Source organism: Abramis brama, assembly GCF_963993115.1.
Source record: "Abramis brama genome assembly, chromosome: 22".
Classification (NCBI taxonomy): Eukaryota; Metazoa; Chordata; class Actinopteri; order Cypriniformes; family Leuciscidae; genus Abramis; species Abramis brama.
Genome location: NC_139984.1, coordinates 12,571,161 through 12,594,966, shown reverse-complemented (window position 1 = coordinate 12,594,966; position 23,806 = coordinate 12,571,161). Strand labels below are relative to the sequence as shown.

Genomic DNA, 23,806 nt, shown 5'->3' with positions numbered 1-23,806 from the left:
TTGAATTTATCACTGATCAATGTTGTGTGGTTTAATGTATTACCCCATGATGTTTTATAACCAGGATGTCATATTTTCACGAGAATCCCTGTACGTTGTAATTATTTGTCATTGCAATTATTTGGCAGGTAAAAATCCATAATCTCCCATAGACTGTGCTCTCCATATATCACTGGTGTTGGTGTTATGGAATAATCAATATGGGTCACTGTTGTTTATAACATAATGGTCGAAATCAAAATTATGAGCTCCAGTAGGGACTGATACCTATAAAGCATGCTACTTTGTCCATGCTTGCACTTTGCTGTGATTTATTCACCTTTCTCTCTCATCTTGTTCAGTAATGAGAAAAGTTAAGCCTTTGCAAGTCACATTGACCTTCACCATAACCAAAAGTATCTAATTTTAATATGTTTTCAAGCCATTTTTTAAAAATCGTCCTAGCTTTAAGTATTCAAGGTTAAAACTGTAACATTGACACTCCTTTCTAGCACCTATTTTGTTATTTCTGTTGTTATGTGTGTGTGTGTTTGGAGAGGGTGTGTGTTGTTCATCAAAGCCATATGAATATCAATGCATTATACAAAAGACGGGCCAAAGATCCATAAAACTTGACCCACATTTAATGAGTGCTGTGTGCTGTAATCTCTTCAGCTCAATGAATGTGGTATACTAAATTTCCTTGTAAATGATTCATAAAGTAGTATGCTTTTTTCCTCATTGTAATGCCATGTTGATTGATTAATAACTGATTTCTTCATTAATTGGCTCATAAACTGCTTGGTTGGTTTACTATGGGCTAATCAATATCCAACTCTAAGTGTGTCTGGGATTCAGGGAGGCACTATGTGAGATGTTGATATTTCGCTGTGTGTTGTGTGTTTATTGATGGATCTCAGCACCCCCTCATCTGGTAGAGAGGCCTCAGGATGTGCAGAAAGCCATTGATGAATCTCTGCTGTGGGAGTGTAAGGCGAGCGCCAAGCCCAAACCCGCATACAGGTGGCTGAAGAACGGAGAGGCGATCGAGTCGTTTGAGGTGAGTGATGCGGTCCGTTGTACCTTTAGTGCATCGGAAAGACCAAGTTAGCAGATTCAGGAAGTTAGGAAGGATATCCCAACATAATTGAAATCTAAATCTCAACATACAGTAAATTAACATTACACACTATGAAGTCTTTCCATTTTCTTGTCTTGCTCAAAAAAAAAAGTTTAAAAAAGTCAAAATGTTTACTCTTTAATCTACCCAGTTTACAAAAATATGTTCTAAGAACGTTTTACTAACGTTCCCATTAAGTTTCAAGATTCAGTTATTTTTGAATGTTCTATGAACATTCATAATGTCCATGTTTTAAAACTGTTTTTTCTTGGTTGGAGCATTCCAATATTAAGGAGGGAACATTCCATTTTATCTTTTTGCGAACATTTTGAAACAAGTAACATAAAAAAAAAAAAAAAAAAAGGCGAACTAAACATTTAGGGTAAAAGCAACGATGTAAAAATAGTGTTAAAATAAGTTTAAATATGCTAAATAAAGTTTAAATAAAGTTCAAATATGTTCAAAACATTTGTTCACCTTAGCACAAAAAACGTTAGCACAAAATGCTAACGTTTTTGTGCTAACGTGAACAAAGGTTTTATTAACATAAATGGAAGAACATTTGTTCATAACTTTAAAATGAGTTTAAGAGATTTGTGTTTTAGTTGGCAAGATGACATTTCTAATTTTAATTTTATGAGTTTAAGGTTTTCCATCTGATTATGTTGTTTTAGATTTACTGAGTAATACTGAATCAACCAACTTGAGTCAGTGTTAAGGGCCATTCACACAGAATGTGTGTTTCCATTCCAATGCGCTACTTTTCCATTGTTTTTTTATGTTGTTGTGCTCGCTTCTTGCGTCTTTTGCAGTGTCTCACGCATGACACGGCTTTCTAAAAATGTGGCGCTCAAGTTTAAATCAGTTCAACTTTTTTAAAAACGCATCTGGAGACCTTTCATTTTTGCCCCATTCCACTGTCCACGTCTCGCGTTTTTCAAAGCAAAAACCTGTTCTGTGTGAACGAGCCCTTACTTGTGTTTTTTTTTTTTACGTTTTTTTAATATTTGTGAAACCTTGGTTGTTGTAATAAAGACTGTTGAGGTACATTGAAGTGACATCACATGTACGGCAATTCTAAAAAACAAGAAGTCATAATAAAAAGGGGGACATGATGACATTCTATTGCCTTGCTCATTAATACAGTTGTTTATTTTTAGGATTCTGCATGTATATTTCCATAGATCTGGTTTAGGTTCCTCTTAGTTGTTGTACGGTTCACAGTAGTCCTGTGCTGTATTATAGTGTCATGTACAAGAGCTTGTTTCATCACTCTGAGAGATAGCGAACACGATCTCAGCGTGTGAGGCTGCACACTTAATGAGCTGAGGTGTTACCATTTTGTAAATGTCACCATCGTCTACCTCAGCATTTGATCAATCTACAGGCCAAAGGTCATCCATGTAGTCAGAGGAAGAGAAGAAGCGTGTCGTTTGTTATTTGATGATTACAATGAACAGACAAAGGCCTTGCATTTCCTTACCAGCCACCATCAGCCGAATGCTGTATCCAGAGCAAATCGCGGAAGCTCCATTTCTCCTCACTCTTAGAGCGTAACTGTAAGTAGTAATTGTACAGTAGAATTATGGTAATAGTAGTATAAGTATATATGAAGAGTTCAGATGCAAAAGCTTCTTAGTGCCATCTGAAATTTTCTTCTAGAATGGTCATTTTTATAAAGCTTGTATATTTAAGTTCAGTAATTTCACTTAAATGACAATTAATAGGTAATTTGCATTGCCATTTAAGTGAAATTATTGAACTTAAATATATGAGCTTGATAAAAATGATCATTCTACACTCTCAGAAAAAAAGGTACACGGTGGTACAAATAATGTTCCTCAAAGAACAGTTTTGTACCTTTTCAATAATAGTACCTTTAATGGTACAGGAAAGACCACTGATGATACTGTTTGGTACCTGTTAAGGTACAATTGAAATGAAGGTACATAATTGTTCTCACATCAAGGGTACAGTTATGGACCAAATTACTATTTCATTCATGATTGGTTGCTGTGTTGAGTATTTTGCATAGCAACAAGACACTGATTGGTCGAAATCGCTTCAGCCACGGAAATTTCCGAACTGACAGCGGGAAGCAGCTACACACGGCTGCAGTGCGGTCGAGATTATTTTATCAAACTTGAAGAAGACGAAATTTAAAGGTGAGTTCTTATAATTTATGTATATATTTAGTTCACAAGTCTAAAATATAAATGTTTCAGCCACTTAACGTTATTTTAGCGAGTTGCTTTGCTCCAAATGCTTTTTAGCCATTTGACTTGTAAGTTATAACGTTACACTTTTTAATTTTTTTAATGCAATTATTGACTATTATTAAGTCATCACGTGTACAATATATGGCGTTTGTTCTCCATTATCCACCATAACGTTAACTGTTAAATGTTAACTTTGCTATTAGGCGACATGAAACTGATTGCCCAAGGTTGCTGCAGCCGTTAACGTTACTGCATTTTCAAATAGACCGGAGAGCGGGAACTTCGGGAAGCAGATTACGAGCACGGAGCACCACCACAAGCCATGGCCTCCGCCCTCGTCAGAAGTACTTTAGTGGCTGGACTCGAATTATAAGACGAAGAGAAGAGGAAATTCAAAGGTGGGTTTTATGTTTATGTTTAACCAAATAAAATGTATAAAACGTTACAGCTACTCAACATGATAATAGCGAGTGTAACGTTAAATAGCTTATTTGTACGAATCCAGTCAGTGATAGCCGTCTGCATAATTTTTAAAGCAATTGAGTTTCTGTGTCGTAAGTTCACATTTAAAACATTATTGTTGTAAATGAATGCTCAACCAGAGGTGCCATGCTGGTGTAGCCTACTTTACATTAGTCCACAATACTGTATGCGGTTTTGGAACAACGTGATTGAGCGCCAACGAACAGTGCGCAGATAAAATAGTTGATCACTCGTTCTGTTTTTGAATGCGATTAACGTTACCGGATTCTGTCCTAAGTAATATAAAGTTACATGTCATATACTCAGCTAATGTGTCTTTGATTTTTAGATCATGATGGGGTAAACTGCATGGTAAACTGTCAGTGCTGGTCATCTGAAAGTCTTCCTGCGTCCTCAGCTGTGAGGCAAGTATCAGTACAATGTGTTATTTGAGTTTCTTAATCTTATGATATTCTTTTTTCTGATGAGGTTGAATATTTCTAAGACAAAATGTTTGCCATAATGACAGAGTGATGTCAATCTTGATAAAGCACAGTAACTGCACTTCAAATGAACTCTGAAAGATTTCGGTCACTTAACTGAAAGTATATTCACCTAAAACTCTGACACTCACAAAGTATGGTAACGTTAGCATACCGGTACCAAATGTCAATATGAAATGTAATGTGTAAAATGGCAATGTATTTCTGTATTTATATTTACATTTTCTATATGATATGTGCAACATCTGGAGCAAAAAAATATTCAAAATCAATAATATAATAATTTGCATTACTACACTAGCTTTAACATAAAATTAAAACATACATTGAATTTTTTTTAAGTTCAAAAATAGAAAATGAAATGTATTACAGAAATTAGATGTTTAAAATGTTCAAGCAAATATTATAGCAAAACTATAATTTAGGTTATTTTTCCTAGTTGCTTTTACACTCAAAGTTAAGGCACTTGATGCAAAGATCATCTTGGAATCCTTTTTTTAAATCCAGATTGAATTTTGCCACGTTCATCGTGGGTATTTAATAAAAATGCAATCATAAGTGTCTTAACTGTGAGTGTAAATGCAATTAAGGAAAATAGCATTTAAATTATCATTTTGCTACAATTTTACGTTGAACATGTTAAAGGGTTAATTAGTTCACCCAAAAATGAAAATTCTTTCATCAATTACGAGCTTTCTGACCCCCCATAGACAGCTAAGCAACTACCACTTTGATGCTTTAAAAAGTTCCTAAAGTGATTGTAAAACTAATCCATATGAATTGAGTGTTTTAGTCTAAAATTTGTGCTGTATGATGAACAGGTTGAATTTAGGCTTTTATTCATCAATTCACATCAGATAATACGGTAAAAGGAAGCTCTAGCATGTTCCCTTGACATGCAAAAACAAATCTCGTGTGTTGCGCAGCACGTTTGAGAAAGAGGTTTGTTCTCACGTGTCAAGCATGTTCGGTTGAGCTTCTGAAATCTGTTCATCATATAAAGCGATCATGTCTTATGAAAATTTGAACTACGGTAAACTGCTCGATTCAAAAGGATTGGTCTTACGATCTCTTTATGAACTTTTTGAAGCATCGAAGTTTTAGTTGCATGGACTGTCAATGGGGGGACAGAAAGCTCTCAGATTTCATTAAAAAGATCTTCATTTGTGTTCCAAAGATGAACGAAAGTCTTACAGGTTTGGAACAACATGAGATTGAATAATTAATGACAGAGTTTTTTTAATTTTTGGTGAATTGTGCCTTTAAACATCTCTAATCATTTTGTAATATGTTTAAATTACCGGTATATGTTAAAACAAGTGTAGGAGATGGCTAATTTAATTATATTATTGAATTTGAATTTGTCACTTTGCCCCAAACATTGCACATATGGTATGGAAAATGTAAATTTAAATAAGAACATTGCCATTTTATATATTACATTGCCATTTTGCATATTAAATTTCAAAATGTCTTTTGATACCTGAATGCTACCATAATAAAGAGATCGTAAAATAATTTGAATTGAGCAGTTTAGTCCAAGTTTTTCTGTAGAGATACAATCATTTTATATGATGAACAGATTTAATTTAGGCTTTTATTCACATAAAAATATACATCAATTCACACATCAGTTGCAGTAAACAGAAGCTCAATCATGTTTGCTAAACGTGCGAAAACCGATGATGTTCATTCTCATGTGTTTTGCAGCACGCTTGAGCTTCCGCAAGAACCACTGAGGTTTGTTCTCGCTTGTCAAAGCAAGTGCGGTTGAGCTTCTGTTTGTTCAATGTTTAAATGTGAATAAAATCCTAAATTTAATCTGTTTATTATACTAAGCGGTAGTCTCTTCAGACATTTTTTACCAAACTTCTCAATTCAAATGGATTAGTTTAACATTTTACTTTTCTGGGTATTTTATATGAAGCTTTAAGTGAATCATTTAAAACTTTGTGGGAAATGTAAAAATGCAGAAAGTTTTTTTGTGTGTGAAAATTGTTTTCTTATCTGCATTTCAGTTATTCCAGAAAATGGACCGAATGCATGCTGTGGTTGATTTAAGGTGTTTCCAGTATTCCTTAAAGGTATAGTTCAGCCATTTTTTTTAATTCTGTCATTAATTATACACCCTCATGTCATTCCGAACCTGTAAGACCATCGTTTATCTTCGGAACACAAATGAAGATATTTTTGATGAAATCCAAGAGCTTTCTGTTCCTCCATTGGTAGCCTACGCAACTAAAACATTCAAGCCCCAGAAAGGTAGTAAAGACACCATTAAACTAATCCAAGTGACTCCAGTGGTTTAACCTCAATTTTATGAAGCGATGTAAGCTTTGTTTTGCCAAAAAAAAAAAAAGAAGCATAATTTACCTCTATATTTACAAAATAATATTATCTAAAGCACATTCATGGAACAACACCCGGTCTTGAGTCAACACAATTCGCATGCGTCGTAGTGCTCCCCCTAATAAATAAAGTGTTAAATTGTGTTTTTTTGCTAAAACAAAGCACCTGCATCGCTTCATAAAATTGGTTAAACCACTGGAGTCACATGGATTACTTCAATGATGTCTTTCCTATCGTTCTGGGCCTTGAATGTGTTAGTTGCATTGCTCCCAATGGAAGGACAGAAAGCTCTCAGAATTTCATTAAAAATATCTTCATTTGTGTTCCGAAGATGAACAAAGGTCTTATAGGTGTGAAATGACATGAGGGTGAGTAATTAACAAAATAATTTTCAGGTTGAGGTTTTTGAGGTTGTTAATTTGAGGTTGGCTAAGCTGAAATCCGTTATAGAAGCACATTACATGGATGCCAAACGAGATGTTGAAGGATGTGTAGTTCACCCAAAAAATGAAACAGTCAATGGGGCCCCATTGACTTCCATAGTATGAAAAATATTCTATGGAAGTTAATGGGGCCCCATCAACTGTTTAATTTTCGATTCTCAAAATATCTTTTTTGTTCAAGTTAACAGATTTGGAAAAACTTGAGGGCGAGTAAATGACAGAATTTTCAGTTCTAGGTGAACTATCCCTTTAAGTCTAGAAGTGAAATTTGAGCTTGTCATTGGAAGTATAGATTTAATAAATTTACATCTGTCTTTACTAATATTGATTCTTCATTATGTTCAGGAAGAACCGGCTATCTCAACTCACTGTGCAGATCTTGGGAATGTCTTGACTGGACGTGTCTTCAGTGAGAGGAGAATCTTCAGCAGTGTAAAAATGGAGGGATCTGAAATTGCCGAGCAGTTCGGTTGGATGATGGTGTTTTAAAAAGTTAAATAAATGCAAGGGTATTGTGTGAAAAGTGGGGGGAAAAAAACAAGTCTAGCTTTGTTGTAGATAAGAAAATATATTTTATGTACTGTAACATTTTTGCATTTTAAATTCTTTCAAATCTTTTTAAAGAAGTGATATTCTGTTAATTTTGCTGTCTTTATTGTATTGTGAAATCTTTGATGTATTTACACAAAGATATACTTTACTGTAAGTTGGAATGAAAGTATTCAAATGTTCATATGAATTTGATATGTATTTACAGAAATTATTAAATTGATGCCTTTTTGATTCAGTTGTTGAATGTGCTTGTTATTCAATAGAAAAATAGCCTTTCTCGTAGGAACAAATTTGACACAGTTCAGGTACAAAGGGGCTTGTCACTGGGGCGGTACCTTAAGAGATCAAATTTGTACCTTTGATAAAAGGTACAATATTGTACCAACAAGTTTTTAAAAACAAAAGGTACATTTTGGTTTGCCCATGGTACAAATCATGTCCTTTAAGGTACAAACTGGAATGGAACAAATTTGTTCCTCTATATTAAGGTACAATTTTGTACCAGTAAAAGGTACCGCCCCAGTGACAAGGGTTTGTACCTTCTTTGGTACAAAATTGTACCTTTTTTTCTGAGAGTGTAGAAGAAAATTTCAGATGGCACTTAGAGGCTTTTGCATCTGAACTCTTCATATGCTCTTCTAGATCTCTCTCTCAAGTAGCATTGAGTCTGAGTCTGATTCATTTTAGTAAATTGGTTTTATATGGATGGTTCATTTCAGTGATTCGAGTTATCGCTCAATAGTGTTGCCAAAAATCCAAGCATGGCATTTTACATAGCATACAGTATGTATTAGCTTTTTTAATGTAATAAACAACATTTATCTTCATTTCCAATTTACTTATAAATTAGGCATTTTTAAAAAGTTTAATTAGCTGTATTTAGTATTTCAAAATAACCATCATTTAAAGTTATCTGATCTTTAATAATTTTCTCAAAACGTTAGTACAAAACGTTAATTAGACATCGTTCATGAAACGATTTTCTGAAATGTTTTAGGTGGATGTTTATATAAGCTAAACTTGTTTCATAATGTTCAGAGAACATTCAAAAGGAACGGTCCCGTAATGTTTAAATAATGATCAAATGGAATGTTTCCTTAACGTTTGCTTATGTTTATACAAGAAAAAAAAACGTTAGAAAGAATGTTCAGAGAAAATTCAGAAATAATATTTTTATAACCTAATAGGAACTATAGCAAATCCTTATTAGAACATATTTTTGTTAGCTGGGTCCATGACTCATTTGAAAATATATATATTGTTAGATTTGTTCCCTGAAACCACAGCAAATCATCCTCTGCTTGTGTAAGTGTTTACCTCAGCAACAATATTTCGCATGCCAAGCCAATACCCATAATGCTGGGGCAATCTTTGTGATGTCTATTTAGGTGGGCAACTTAATCAGTCTGGTGCAGCACAGCCCCCTCAAATGTCACTCTCCCGTCGAGGGGGAAAGTGCTGATTTCAGTGGAATGTCACCACTAATTAATTACCCCCATAAAGCTGATTTATGCCACCATTTGTCTTTGGTGCTGGAGGCTGTACTGATCTTCTCTAGTTTACTACAGTCAACACCACACATATGAAGCATTCTGTTTATGATATAGGTTGGTTCTCCATGTTGGAGCGGATCACATGTGGAGAGAGTTACACCATTTTCCATGCTGAACTGGAACTATGAAATTCAAGTGGCGTAAAGCTAATACCATCAGACTCTGAAGTGTCCGCACGCACAGCGTGAGTGCAGATATCTGAGCCCTTTAAATCTCAGTTCATTCAACCTGAATGCACCATTCAAAATTTTCACACTCAAGTGGGCACAATGGCAGCATAACAGGGGCTTTATGAGTAAGTGTTCGGCCAGGATAAAAAAAAAAAACCCTATATACCGCCCATCAGCAGCAATCCACAGCTACATGGATTGAATTCATCCCCGTTCTGCTCCTTTCACATCTGTCAATTATTTTATAGTAGGCACTTTCCATGAATACTTTGGTGGTGTCCCATTATTTAGTTATTTAGTTATTTTAAGCATTACAGGCACAAATTCCGTTTTTTTGTTGTTGTGACATAATAAAAAATAAAGATCTATCATTAAATGTACTAACATGAACTATAGCTGAACGTGTATTCCCTATTTGAAAAGATGACTTTGCCTTGTGTCCAATCATTTAACACAAACAACGTCATAATTTGGAAGATCTGTTGAACAGATATTTAATTGTAAAACAAATATTTGGCTGTTTCGCATTGTTTCCACATGATTTCGCCATTACAAAAAAATATTTTAGACCCTTTGTACAGCAAGAAATACATAACAATAAATGACACAAATTTGCAACCATTTTTGCAATTTATATATATTTATATAAATCAACTTGGAGAAGTCACATTAAATATTATATGAAACATTTTATTTTATACCCATTTCAATCAAATATTTAACCCGTCTAAATAAAAACCCTGATCTGTGTGATTAATTCAAGCAAAATTAAAACAATAATGCGTTGTTGTATATATTTTGTATATATAGATGTCAGGTGGCATCCAACTTTCTTTGGACGTTTCGATCCTAAACCACAACGTCCTCCAGTCAATTCCCATCATTTCCTGAATTCAAGCTCAACTCCTTCTGCCTATTCCAAAGCTAACAAGAGGCTTTTTCTGCTGCCTCCCCCAACCAATGTGTAGCTGTCTTCATCTCCCTTTCTGCAACCAACCTCAATTGGAAATAACCAGACCTTCCACCTTTTGTCCCTGCATTGCTGGAAAACACCCTGGTACTTGGTGACTTTCCTCTCCGAGGCTTCTTTGCATCCATCTTCCCATCTATCTTCAATTATGATGATCCTCCTTCCCTCCACATAACTTACACACTGCATCCTCCCTCATTCCCTACCAGCACAAGTTTGCTGGTAATGGAAGAGTATCATACACTGATCGGAGCAGGAAAGACATGCGAAAGGACTCCAGTTTCCAAAGTTAAGTCTACGTGATCTTTCGCTTTGGCTGGGGTCATTGCTCTGCATTAGCTCCACCTTCCCCCATTGCTGGAAATGGGTAGTTCCGAGTCCTTGTCTCCCCATACACTGGCTCCCAATGATGTCCTTCAACTTCAGCCTGCTCTCTGCCTGTGCCTCTGCTACATCAGCTGCCCACTTGCATCCTTATCTTCTGGTGACCCCTGAATCTCTGATCTTCTCATCGCCGGAATCTCTGGACAACATCACAGCCCTACACAACTCAAGTATAGTAAGCCTAAATTGATCGTAGGGACCATTGGTGCCAGTTGTTCTATGATCAACTAAGTTACAATGCATTTGGGAAACACAGCCCAGATCTGATGTTTAGCCCTACTGACGTGAAACTTGGTGGAATTCCGAGCCACCTGTGAAGGTGTGTATTCATTCACCTCTCAAGTCCTTCCACTAATGCCATGAGCACTTCATAAATTATCAGTAGCCACATAAGTCTTGGTAGCAGACCAAGCTGAAAGAGCCTGACAAGCATTAACTAGCTAGCTTGCTACTATTTACAGCTTCGTACGGATGCAGTAAATGGCTACGAAAGACAACATTTCGCACCTCGACTGCCATGAAAAGAAATGCTACTTTCAAAAAATAATATTGTTAGGGTGTGATCCCTACACGATACCTGATGCGTACTTCTAGCCTCTGTCCACTGCTACCGAACTACCAATCCTGGCATTCAATGATATTATATGTTGATCCGACTCTTTTAAGCGTATATTTAAATGGTCCAGGGGCAGAACTTTTGCCAAGCGTGTCAGAGGTTCTGGGTTCTAATCCGCACTTGTATAGTTTTTTTTTTTTTTTTTTTTATCAAAACCGATTATGTTTATCAGTGGTTGTATATCAGGCAGGGACACGTTTGTGTGCATTTTGTTTTGTAATTTCACCGGAAAGAATAGAGAATCTCTTCACATTGAAGTGCGCGTCCGAGTGAAGACAAAAAAACAAAAAAACACAGTATCCACGCCACAAACAAACACAGTATCCGCGCCACTGATCCCAGCGGCAACAAGCACTTTGATCACTTGATTTCAGAAACAACACATTTCAGCGCTAGATCGCCTCTTATTTAACAAACAAACTAAATGAATGCTCTGCTAGTTAACTGGAGATGTTTTGTTTATTTGTATTGGTACATTCGTGCCACGAGATGTTTCAAAAGTGGTGGGGACATGTCCCACCCATAAATTACGTTGCCTGAGGTAGCCTGTAAAAGGATATTTTGGGGTCTCATTTTTTGTTGTTGCACCCCACCGCACAACATATTGAAGGCATAGCTAGCTAGTTCCTTTGCGACTGACGTGAATCAGGTACTCAAGATGGCGGCAGACAAGTTTTAGAAGTGAGTGACGTCAGTGAGGAGACGTTGGTGACATCATCTGATATTCATCTATAGGCTTTTTACTGGGTCTTCCTCTGTTGATGGTATAACCTCTCTCTGGACTTGAAGTTGGAACTTGCTAGTCACTTTCCCATTTTTGATCACAATACTTCTTGAATTCCTTGGTTTGAACCTAATTCTTGCCCATGCTGCCACATCATCAAGTTCCTTTTGGATCCACCTAGCTTCCTTAACTTCCTTCGGGCTGGTCAACCTCCCGGATCTTGCTTCTCCCAACAAAGTTTTGGTTAACCTATATAGATCCTTCATAAACTGAGCTCACTTGGCCTCCTTCTCTTTTCTCAATCTCTATGACCTTTCTACCCTTCTCATGTTACACAGGTTGCAAGTTGACATTTTATGAAGTTTAAGCATCTTTTCACTGACTATTTGTTGGAAAAAAAAGTATATACCATATTCATATAAAAGTGCCTCATTTTCCAATTTAAGATGTGACTTTTATTTGGTGATTAGTAGTAATTCAGCAAGGGATGAAAGGAAAGGCCATGGTCTGTGATGGCAGGTGAGACCTATAGGCTTGTGTTCTCATTGCAGACAAAACTGTCAAAAGAGTTTGGGTACGAGTTTATGTTGTTTCATGGACAAGTTTCATATTTTATGTTTAAATATTGTGAACATTGTCTGCAAAAAAATAAATAAATAGGAAAACGCCACATTACATACTGTATAAGTGATTTCTCAGAATTCATTTCAATGTAGAAAAGTTTTTCAATATGTAACTCAAGCTACTTCTCTGATTGTTTAATTTATACCAGTACAGTTAAAAAATAAAATAATTTTCATTAACCTTTTTGTTTTAAGTTGCATTGTGGGATTGTTGTTATGTTTCCAGGACAGAGTCCAGGTGGTAAACGGGGCATTATCCATCAGCAGTCTGACCCTGTCAGATACTGGGATGTACCAGTGTATCGCTGAGAACCGTCATGGCCGGATGTTTGCCAACGCTGAACTCAGAGCCATTGGTAAGGGATCATTAAATTCATAGTAACTAAAGATCAACACACAGGCTCATTGGAAAAACATGCCTCTACCTACGTACGAGTCACGGCAAATTCACATTAAAGGTCCCGTATTATGCCCCTTTTCACAAGATGTAAAATAAGTCTCTGATGTCCCCAGAGTGTGTATGTGAAGTTTCAGCTCAAAATACCCAACAGATCATTTTTTACAGCATGTTTAAATTGTCATTTTTTGGGGCTCAGAAAAACGCGCTGTTTTAGTGTGTGCCCTTTAAATGCAAATAAGCTGCTGCTGGACGACCCAGGGGGCGGAGCTTCATGAGCTCACGCTCAGTCTGAGGAAAATTTAATCTCACGGAATGATGATAATATCAGAAACTCTCAGTAACGGTGTTCATTTCGAGTCGGACAATAATGCCTACAGAGTCAGAGTGCTGTATAGAGATGAAACAGATATAGTTTAGTAGTTTAATTACGGTTATTATAACGTATTTGTCATCTGCTTGTATGTATCCATTATTTATTAATAGCCTACAAGTCTGCTGTCTGAATGATGATCAAACATATACTGATGAGTTTAACCCTCAGAGAGTCTTCGTTTAGCAGTCACACTCAGTGCCTTCCCGGTCAGAAGTGACCGGACACCTAAAAATGAAACTTCCTCCATCCCAGTAAAAACCAATGCAATTTAATTTTGTTCTATAATATTTATTCTTTTTAATTTAGTATTTTGAGACAATTTGATTGAACTTATTAATATTTATGCATTATTTATAGTCCATTTTTTGCCATTGAAAATAATGATGAATTTTTTTTTTTCAATTTAAAAAAAAAAAAAAAAAATTATACAGTATTTTCGGTTAAAATAGAGACTAGGCTTTCAGAAAAAAAATAAAATTAAAATAAATAAATAAATTTATTAAACATAAAATTAAATAAATCATGTTATTGCATGGGTTTACCACTAGATGCCTGTATAGCTCTAAATGGAGATGCTTGTGAATTCTAGTTGTTTTTGGACCAAATTACTTACTTTTAAGATGTGGATTGAATGTATTTTTTTAGAAATTCTCAAATAATACTTTTTGCCAAGGTTTATAACATTTTATTAATTATTATTTTAATAATTTTAATAATTATTATATTAATTATATATATATATATATATTAATTATAATTATTAATTATGTTATGTTTTTCACTCTTGATGTTTTAGAGTTTCACCCCTTCATTGCTGAGCACTTTTTTTCTGCATCGTGGCCGATTTGTAGAGAATTTTTGTGTTTTTGTCAATTTCCCATTCATTTCCTATGGGGGTCATTTTTGACCAAAGACCACGAGTGTGACTATTTTTTGTATGACCACTTAGCATGCTCGGATCATGAACTAAATTTTTTTTTGTGCTCACATACCTAATGCCAGAAAAGTCACCAAGTTTCGTAACATTCCGATGAAGCTGTGATTTTTAAAAATTCAAAACAGATTTTTTGTAATCTGAATTTATTGGTGTGTATGTGTATAAAAGTGTGTTTGTATGTGTGTGTGTGTGGGTGGGTGTGAATTTTTTGCACTCTTGATGTTGTAGAGTGTCACCCCTTTACTGCGGTGTACTTTTTTTTAGAATCGTGGCCGATTTGTAGATTGTACAGACAAAAATTCAGAGAATTTTTGTGTTTTTGTAAATTTCCCATTCATTTCCTATGGGTCGGTCATTTTTGACCGAAGACACTGAGTGTGACTATTTTTTTTACGACCACTTAGCATGCTCGGATCATGACCTCAATTTTTTTTTGTATTCACATACCTAATGCCATAAAAGTCACCAAGTATCATAACCTTCCGATGAAGCTGTGATTTTTAAAAATTCAAAACAGAAAATTTTTCGGTCAGAAGTGACCGAGGACTCTCTGAGGTAAAGTTTATTGTACATCACACAAAAGATGAAGCGTCAGTTTTACTTCAGAAAATCACCGTAAGAGCTGAGTAAACACAGTAAGTTATAAGAAGTGCGCAAGTACATAAACGAATTTCGGTAGAGTTGAGGGAGCATTCCTGTGGGCGGAGGTTAGTAAAAAAAACTGTTCTAGTGACGTCATTAAAAAAGGAAGTAGAGGGATGTAGTCCAAACGGGCCGTTCGATGTAGGCGACTTCTGTTAAATAAAATATCTCGCTTGGCATTGAACTTTGAGCTTTATAATTTTACAGATATTATTTATGCTCTAACAGCAACATTACACACTAACTAAAGTTTGAAACATGGGATCATGAAGAACGGGACCTTTAATCTGTTTCAGATAAACGTGAATGCACGTTTAGTGCCAATCACTGGACATTTAACTTTGAAAGTGTTGTGAAACATGCAAGACGCAATGTAAAGTTTTGCAGAAATGTTGCCACAGGCACATTTTTCCAATGAGCATGGGTTTCTAACGATGTAGCTCCTCAACTGTTCTTATGCTCTCAAACATGTAGGCAATATGCAGTTGGACATATGCCGTTATACAGTATGTTTCCAAATATGTGTATGCACAACATGAAGAGCAGCAGTGCTGTGTAGCAGCACTTGGGTTTCGTTCCCTCATAAGCTCATTCCAACCATATTGTCAGTGAACGCCACCACCCATTAGTCTTACCATGCCCTTTTGCGCTGCATTTAAAAACAGTTGACCCGCTATTATGAGGAGCAGAATAACTTTTGACAGGATCAATGATCAAACCCATCTCTGCGGTGAAGATTAAAGGAGTTGACGTTCAAGGCCATTTTATCATGCGGCAGACGAAAGAAGTGCTCTGTTCCCTAGTCCTGTCATTTGTCAGCACAATGGGTGCTTTGATGCTGTCAGCGCTGAGTGCAGATGGATGCCAAACAGGCAGGAAAGTCTAGTATGCTGAAATTGCTGCCTGGGGGAGACGTGAGGTAGACGGTCTTCACACTTTAGAGCCTTTAGATTTGTGCTGGCTGGCTTGACTCAGTTTGACTTAGTGGTGTGTGGGGCTCTTGAGTGTGCTCTTTGGTGTGCATATTGCATTAAAAACATCCTCCTCGCCCGCCGCTGGAAAGTGAGACGACGATGAGATTTAGCTAAGTGGGAACCAGATAGAGATGTAGACATTTGACAGGTTGTGTGGAAGAACACTTTTGAAGAACACAGATTGTCAGTGACATAACACTAATTGTTTTGTCCTGTTTATTAGTTCACTCAAAAATACACTAGCATTCAAAAGAAAAATGAAAAAAATAAATGAATTACTACTTTTTGTCAGCAAGAATGGATTAAATTGATCAAAAGTGACAGTATAAGACTTTAAAGTTTTGTACTACTGTTATAATCAACTCGATTTCATATAAATGCTGTTCGTTTGAAATTTCTATTAATCAAAGAATAGAAGCAAAGCATGTAAGCAGCACAACTGTTTTAAACATTGATAATAAGATATGTTTCTTGAGCATCAAATCATCATATTAGAATGATTTCTGAAGGATCATGTGACACTGAAGACAGGAGTAATGATGCTGAAAATTCAGCTTTTCATCACAGGAATAAATGACATTTTATAACAAATTAAAATATAGAAAACTTTTTTCACATTATTACAGTTTTACTGTATTTTTTATACCTTGGGAAGCAAAATAGATTTCAGCTACACTTTATTTGGTAACACTTTATTTTACAGTGTCTTTGTTACATATGTTACATGTACTTACCATAGTAATAACAGTAAATTATGCATAATTACATGCAAATAGCCCTCAACCAAATCCTAATCCTACCCTAACCCTATAGTTAGTACATGTAGTTACTTAATATTACACAGTACTTAAATATATAGTTACACTGTAACAATGACACCTTAAAATAAAGCGTAACGTGACGTTGTTACAGTGTAATTACATAAATAAGTATTGAGAAGTTTTATTTTACTTATTGTAGAGTAAGAGTTTGGGGTTACACTTTATTTTAAGGTGCTATTATACATTTAAGAACTGAGTAATATAAATTAACTACATGTACTTACTGGTTAGGGTATGATTAGGGTTTGGTTGAGGGTTAGTTGCATGTAATTATGCATAATTTACTGTTATTACTATGGTAAGTACATGTAACATATGTAACATGGACACTGTAAAATAAAGTGTTACCAAGACAACCTTTTGAATGGTAATGTACATTAAAAATGCACTTCATGCCATTTTTATGATTATTTAATATCTTGCCTTTTGGAGAGAGGGTTGTGTTTTTTTTTTTTTTTTTTTTTTTTTTTTTTTTCTCGTTGTTTTCTTTTTTTTGTGTGTTTTGTTAAAAAATGAAAACTATAAATAAAATATAAAAAAAAAAAAAAAAAAAAAAAAAATGCACTTCATACTACTGTGACTTGAATACACCTCTTCTATGATGAGCGTATTTCAATTCCTAAATTAAAATTTGATATTATTTTTGGGGAAGTGAACAGGTAAAAATCTCAGAGTGTAATGAAGAAGAAAAAAAGCGTCATTAGAAGAATCAAATTATTGCTAATAATATTTTGACAAAATATTTTATTTTTTATTTTTTTAGAAATAATGATACAATAATATAAATAATATTAGAAAAATATTGTTTCTGTATATTCCAAGCCACGTTTTGTGTGACATGTCTAGAAAATATGATTTTTTTTGTTTGGTCACTGTTCTTGAGCTGTTTCTCTTCAAAACGAATGACACTTTTTGATATTTTGACATGTTCGTTACTTTTTAAAACACTTTTAGGAGTCATTCTGTCTTTCTTTCTCTCTGTCAGTTTTGTAAGATGCTTGTTTTTCTCTTCACATCAGCAGTGGCACCAGATTTCTCCAACAGTGTGCTAAAGGCACAGACATTGGCTCGGCAGGGTGGAGATGTTTTGATTGAGTGCAGGCCTCGCATGTCTCCACGCGGGATGATCTCCTGGAGGAAGGGCAAAGAAGCCTTGCGAGAGAGCCACAGGTATTTTTACCAACCCATTTCCCTTTGTCTGCCAAGAACCTGTTTATTAAAGTGATACAGACAGAGCAATATGATTCAGGTCAGGCGGAAGGTTGTTACTGATCAAAGGTTATTCACATCAAACCGTCTCAACACAACAGGCGCTGCATTTGCATATACTTCATCTTAAAAAGAAAAAAAACACCTTTTTCACAGCACAGAATAACATCAAAAGTGCTTGAACAATCAACCAACCTCTGATTGAAGCTGTTTTATAAACTATTTGAATTTAGTAGAAAATTCAGTCTTCCAAATGTTTTTGTCCAACATTAAATCTCATTTTTATATATTTTTAGATGGCTGTTTGAAATGTCTAAACCTCTGATGCATACATTATAAAATCACAACATGTATTAATGTTTTTAAATATTTTTCATGCAAGAATCTGTCAGAGTCAGAGTCTGTCCAATGTAGTAATTATCCAATGTAGCAAGTCAGTGGCAGTCTGTAAGCAAATAATAATTATGCACTTTTACAGTGAAATAACAATAAAAGCATGACATTTTTTTTTTTAAGCATTGTGTTACCATTCTAAAAACCATTCTTATTTTATTTGAAATATTCTGAACTTTTGTCAGCCATTTATGTATGAATTTCTGTATATATTAAAACACAATGACATATAAAGACAGACGTCCAGTCAATGGTTTGGGGGTCAATATTTGTTTTTGAAAGAAATTAATGTTAGTGAAGATGCATGAAATTTATCAAAAGTGACAGTACAGAAAAATAATCTGTGTTTCAAATAAACACTGTTCTTTTGAACTTTCTATTAATCAAATTCCTGACATTTTTCTTTATCACGGTTTCCACAAAACTATTAAGCAGCACAAACGTTTTCAGCATAATAAGAAATGTTTCTTGAGCATCAAATTAGCATATTAGAATCTTAAGGATCATGTGACACTGAAGACTGGAGTAATATGATGCTGAAAACACATTTTAAAATACATTATCATAGAAAACAGTTATTTTAAACTGTAATAATATTTCAAAATATTATAATTTTTACTGTATTGTGGATCAAATAAATGCAGCCTTCGAGAGCAAGAGACTTCTTTCAAAAAAATTGCAAAATCTTCCCGATCCCAAACTTTTGAACACTCTGTCGGGCTGCACGTAAATCCGCTGGAAGGATGCTTTCCTGTCACATATCACTCATGCGCACGTCAACAAGCCGACAGAACACGCGCAAAAAAAAAAAAAAAAAGGAAAACGGATTTGCGCGTTTACATGACCACGTGCAGTGTCGGCTTATTAAGCATATAATGTGCATGTAAACGACAGCTTGGAACCTCCTCTCAGACACTGTTATGCCTCCAGATCAATGGTCTGAATGTAAGGCAGTGCATCACAGAATTCTCATTAGCATACACTTTAGATGAATCCATAGAGGAATAAAGCAGTATGGCGCTGTCTCCATGGAGAGAGTACCTGTGAACTCTTGAGTCTGGAGCCGCTGTAAGAAAATCATTAGTAGACATCACTGTCCATCAGCCTTGTGCTAACATCCACCCACAATCTAGAGCTCTGAGGGACTGGGTCTCTCATTAAACACTGCTGCACTACTGGGAGTGTGTTTGTGAGAGAGAGAGAGAGAGTGAGAGAGAGAGAGAGAGAGACAAAGAACAGCTTTTCAGGCTTCTTCTATAATGATCATGCGGGAAAGGAAAATGTTGCTTTCATTTCTTTATGCCCAATTTGGCTTTTATATGTAGTACTTGTTAGAAATCTGCTGACTGCTCTATGCAAATATGATTGTAGCCAGTTTCCAGCTTTTCATGTTTGTGCATAAATAAGGAAATTTATTCATGCATAATTATACTTTTTTTTCACTTTTCATCAAGATCCTGTCGCTTCGGCTGACAGATATTAAAAATGCTTTGCAGTGAAATTGGTGGTAACACGTTACAGTGAGGTTCAGTTTGTTGACATAGTCAGCGCATTAGGAATAATGACAACAAAAACAAATTTTACAGCCTTTTTAAATCTAGGTTCATGTTAATTTATAAATATTGTTAATTAATGTTTGTTCATAATAAATTAAAAAGTAAAGGTATTGTTTGTTGTTATTTCATGTTAGATATTGCATTAACTAATATAGATAAAACACATTTATAGTTTTCAGTCACGTGACCTGGAGGGCAAAACCTTCATAGAACTGTCGATTTTCCATCTGTTTCAAAGCATGAATTTTTAGATCACCTCTCAAAAGAAGAAAAACAAAAATATTGAACAAAATATTGTGCAAGTTTTGGGCACTTGTGATCCATAAAAAGCACCTGTTGCAGTATTTCAATCACTAAAAAAACATGCAGCGGGACATTCCGGGAACATCCTCTCGCATTACAGGCGAGCAGATGAGCCCAGAATATGAACACAACGCGCAAAATGGTTAAGTGCTTTCTTTTTCTCTTGGTTTTCTATGGAAAAACACTGCTTTTCGGCCTAAGCTTTTCCGGGTCAGTACATCGACCTTGAGTTGATTCGCCAAGTGTATAGTGTAAATGCAGATATCGCATATGGGTCACTTTTAAACAAAAAGATGCTGGTCGTCAAAAACAAAAACAAATATAAGACGCGTTTCCACCGCAGGAACTTTCCCCAGGAACTAGGAACTTTGGTGTGGTACTCTCTGTGTTTAGACCGCAGGTCTAAATGAAGTTCCTGGTAAAAAATTGTCCCCTCAGAAAGTCCCTGCTCGTGAGGCAGTACTTCTCCAAAGTTCAGGAACTTTCAGGGCTGGGACTTGGGCGTTGAACATGCTGATTGGCTGACTGGTTGAGCATGCTGATTGGTTGATTGGTTGACACACCGCATTTCAACCACAATTTTTAAAAGTCTGTTGCGGTGCGTGGAGTAAGAGTTGTGTGCTATTCGAATCAAAAATGGAGTTATGACAGATGGACCGACGACGAGGTTCAGGCTTTATTAGAGGACACAATCCAGCGGGAACTGGAAAGTTGCGCGCAGTCCTACATCACCGGACTAATTTGCCTAATCTTCATGGTATTTAGACCGTGATGGAAACACAGACAGCAGCAGCTCTGGGGGGAAAAATGTTCCTTGTAAAAAAAGTTCCTGGGACAAAATGTTCCAGGTAATTTGGGTGGAAACGCGGCTATATTCAACACATCGGAATTGGGCATCAGGACCTGCAGTGTAAATGCGGTTTATTACTGCTTCTTTTAGCAATGAAAGTTCCACGTTATCATCTGCGAGTAATTTTGGCCTCAGCTTGAGTTAGACTTGTAGTCAAGACCGCCTAAACCGAGACCAAGACCAGAGGGTATCGAGACCAAGACAAGACAAGACCAAGACCAAGACCAAGACAGACCAAGTCGAGACCAAGACCGAGACCAAGTCGAGACCGGAGGGGAAAAAAACAGACTAATGTTGAAGCTAAGCAATAACTATGAATTCAAGAACAGCAGCATACTAGGGTTCAGCCGCAGTTTACATTCAATATATATTAGACGGTATTACTTCAACTACACAGGCAGAACAATACAGAGACAGACCATGTCATGTGTGTAACTGTGAGCTCACTGTAAATGTTTTTGCAGACTGGGTGAGATCAACTATGTGTAGCAATTGCATGACGGCTGTTACTGCACTATTAGAGGATTGAGACTCCCTTAAAGGTGCTCTAAACGATGCCACGCATTTTTTAGGCCAAAACATTTTTTGTCACATACAGCAAACATCTCCTCACTCCGCTAGCTGCCTGTTCCCTGAACACACTGTAAAAAAACGCGGTCTCTGTAGACACACGAGGCTCCACAAACGGCAACAAAAACAAACTGGCCTCACCCGCACCATGAAACACAACAAACAGTGTTCCAGCCAATCACCGACAAGAAGTATTTGAGGGTGGGGTTTGGGGGGTTAGTGAAGTGGGTGTGGAGCGTGTGGAGGAGAGAGAAGCATGAAGAGGGAAGTTTGAATTATGGCCGAAACACGACCAAAGAGACGACGTTCCGATAAACAAATTGCAAAGAAGAGGGACAAGGATAAGGAATGCGCGAAATACCGAATTTACATCGGACAAACCTTTTAAAGGTGGCGAGAACTCCGCCGGCAGAAGGGCTTCCGATCTGTTTGCCTTGGTGGTGGGAGCAGATTTGTCTTCTTCTGCTGTGAAGACCACTGCATTGTGAAAGGTCACGGTGTAAATGAAGCACATCCCGTGCTTTGGCCCCTGCGCTTCTATAAATAAAAGCTAATTTTCACTTTTTCTTCTGCACTTGTAGTAGAACATGTAGTGTAGACTTTATTAAGCTTAAATTTGTATTTTGGGAGGCAAAATCAGTCTGTTTTTCAATTTTATGATTCTTTTATGGTGCTTTTTTTGTTATTTTTGAGCTTGGCCTTTCCAGTCAAAAAAGCAGTTCACCTTTTGTGTTTCACAGAATAAAGAAAGTATAATAATACAGGTTTGGAATGACATGAAGGTGATTAAGTAGTGACAGAATCACCAGAACATTGTTGTTATGTGATGTGAAAAGCCTTGGTAGACTTAAGTAGCAGAAGAAACTTCTGAAGAATCCTTTGAGGAAAGAGCTTGAAAGTGAATATATCAGAGCAAATGCGTTTGGCTTTTCAATGTTTAATTTCACATGATTGTAAAAACACAAATACCCAATAATCTGAGATACAGTAGTAAAATATACATTACATACAGATTATTTTATCATATAATGTAAATTTATATTAAAATTGTAAATAAAATGATCTAACATGTGAATTTAAAATCGTAAATGTCCTGTATAATTGTTTAATGATGTTGTATTTATGTACGTCCTATCGCCTATTGATCTCTGTGTCCAGACTAAAGTTCATTGATCTTCAATATAATAACCGTTTTTTATATAGTGTGTATGAATGAGTTGCAAGGCTTTCATCATGTCACTTTGTTGTCTAGAGTCTCCGTGCTGGATAATGGCAGTCTCCGGATATCCAACATCACCAAACTAGACGCAGGTCTTTACACGTGTGTGGCGAGAAACCAGTTTGGAGTGGCAAGCAGTGCAGGCACACTAGTGGTGAAAGGTATGCTGGGACATTTAAGATGAAAGGATGCATTAAATTGATTAAAGGTGACAACAAAGACTTTTACATTGTTATAAAAGATTTCTTTCTTTTGAACATTCTATTTATCAAAGAATCCTGAAAAAAATGATCACGGTTTCCACAAAATATGAAGCAGCTCGACTGTTTTCAACATTGATAATAATATGAAATGTTTATTGAGCATCAAATCATCATATTAGAATGATTTCTGAAGGATCGTGTGACACTGAAGACTGGAGTAAATTCAGCTTTGACATCACAGAGATAAATTACATTTTAATACATACTGTTTTTACTGTATTGTTGATCAAATAAATGTATTCTTTGTGAGCGTAAGTGACGCAAAAACAGTTTTAAAAAATCTTACCAACTTCAAACTTTTTAACGGTAGTGTATAATATAATAAAAAGTTGAATTACATAATATTTTGTACGACATATAATAATGATTTACTACAGTCTTTGCCACTCTGACAGTAAAGCGCAAGCTTCTTATCTTATCTCCACACTCTCTGGATGAACTGTGCTCGTGGTTAATGGGGAATTGATTTATTCGGCGAGCATTAGAGATGCATGATATGTGTGGGAACAACTGTGCTGTGTTTCATTAGAGCTTAGATCCATCTAAAACAGCCTTTTTTGCAATTTTCTTCATTCTTCACCCATCTGACAAGACGACGATAACAATACCAGCATTCTATTAGAACAGCA

General features: G+C 35.9%; 1 protein-coding gene and 1 long non-coding RNA gene across 3 annotated transcripts in view; both read left to right on the top strand.

Annotated features, from left to right (window-relative positions):
- cntn3a.1 (contactin 3a, tandem duplicate 1) overlaps positions 1-23,806 on the top strand; it is a 67,419-nt gene that overhangs the window by 32,119 nt on the left and 11,494 nt on the right. For both annotated transcript variants that reach the window (XM_084099889.1, XM_084099890.1), the window contains 4 exons: positions 900-1,039; positions 12,894-13,023; positions 17,834-17,984; positions 22,948-23,075. In XM_084099889.1, coding sequence (XP_083956015.1) covers positions 900-1,039; positions 12,894-13,023; positions 17,834-17,984; positions 22,948-23,075 — 549 coding nt within the window. The remainder of the gene's footprint in view (positions 1-899; positions 1,040-12,893; positions 13,024-17,833; positions 17,985-22,947; positions 23,076-23,806) is intronic.
- LOC311073849 lies at positions 2,908-6,351 on the top strand. Its single transcript, XR_014604216.1, has 3 exons — positions 2,908-3,716; positions 4,130-4,205; positions 6,302-6,351. It is a non-coding gene; the product is annotated as an uncharacterized lncRNA (long non-coding RNA).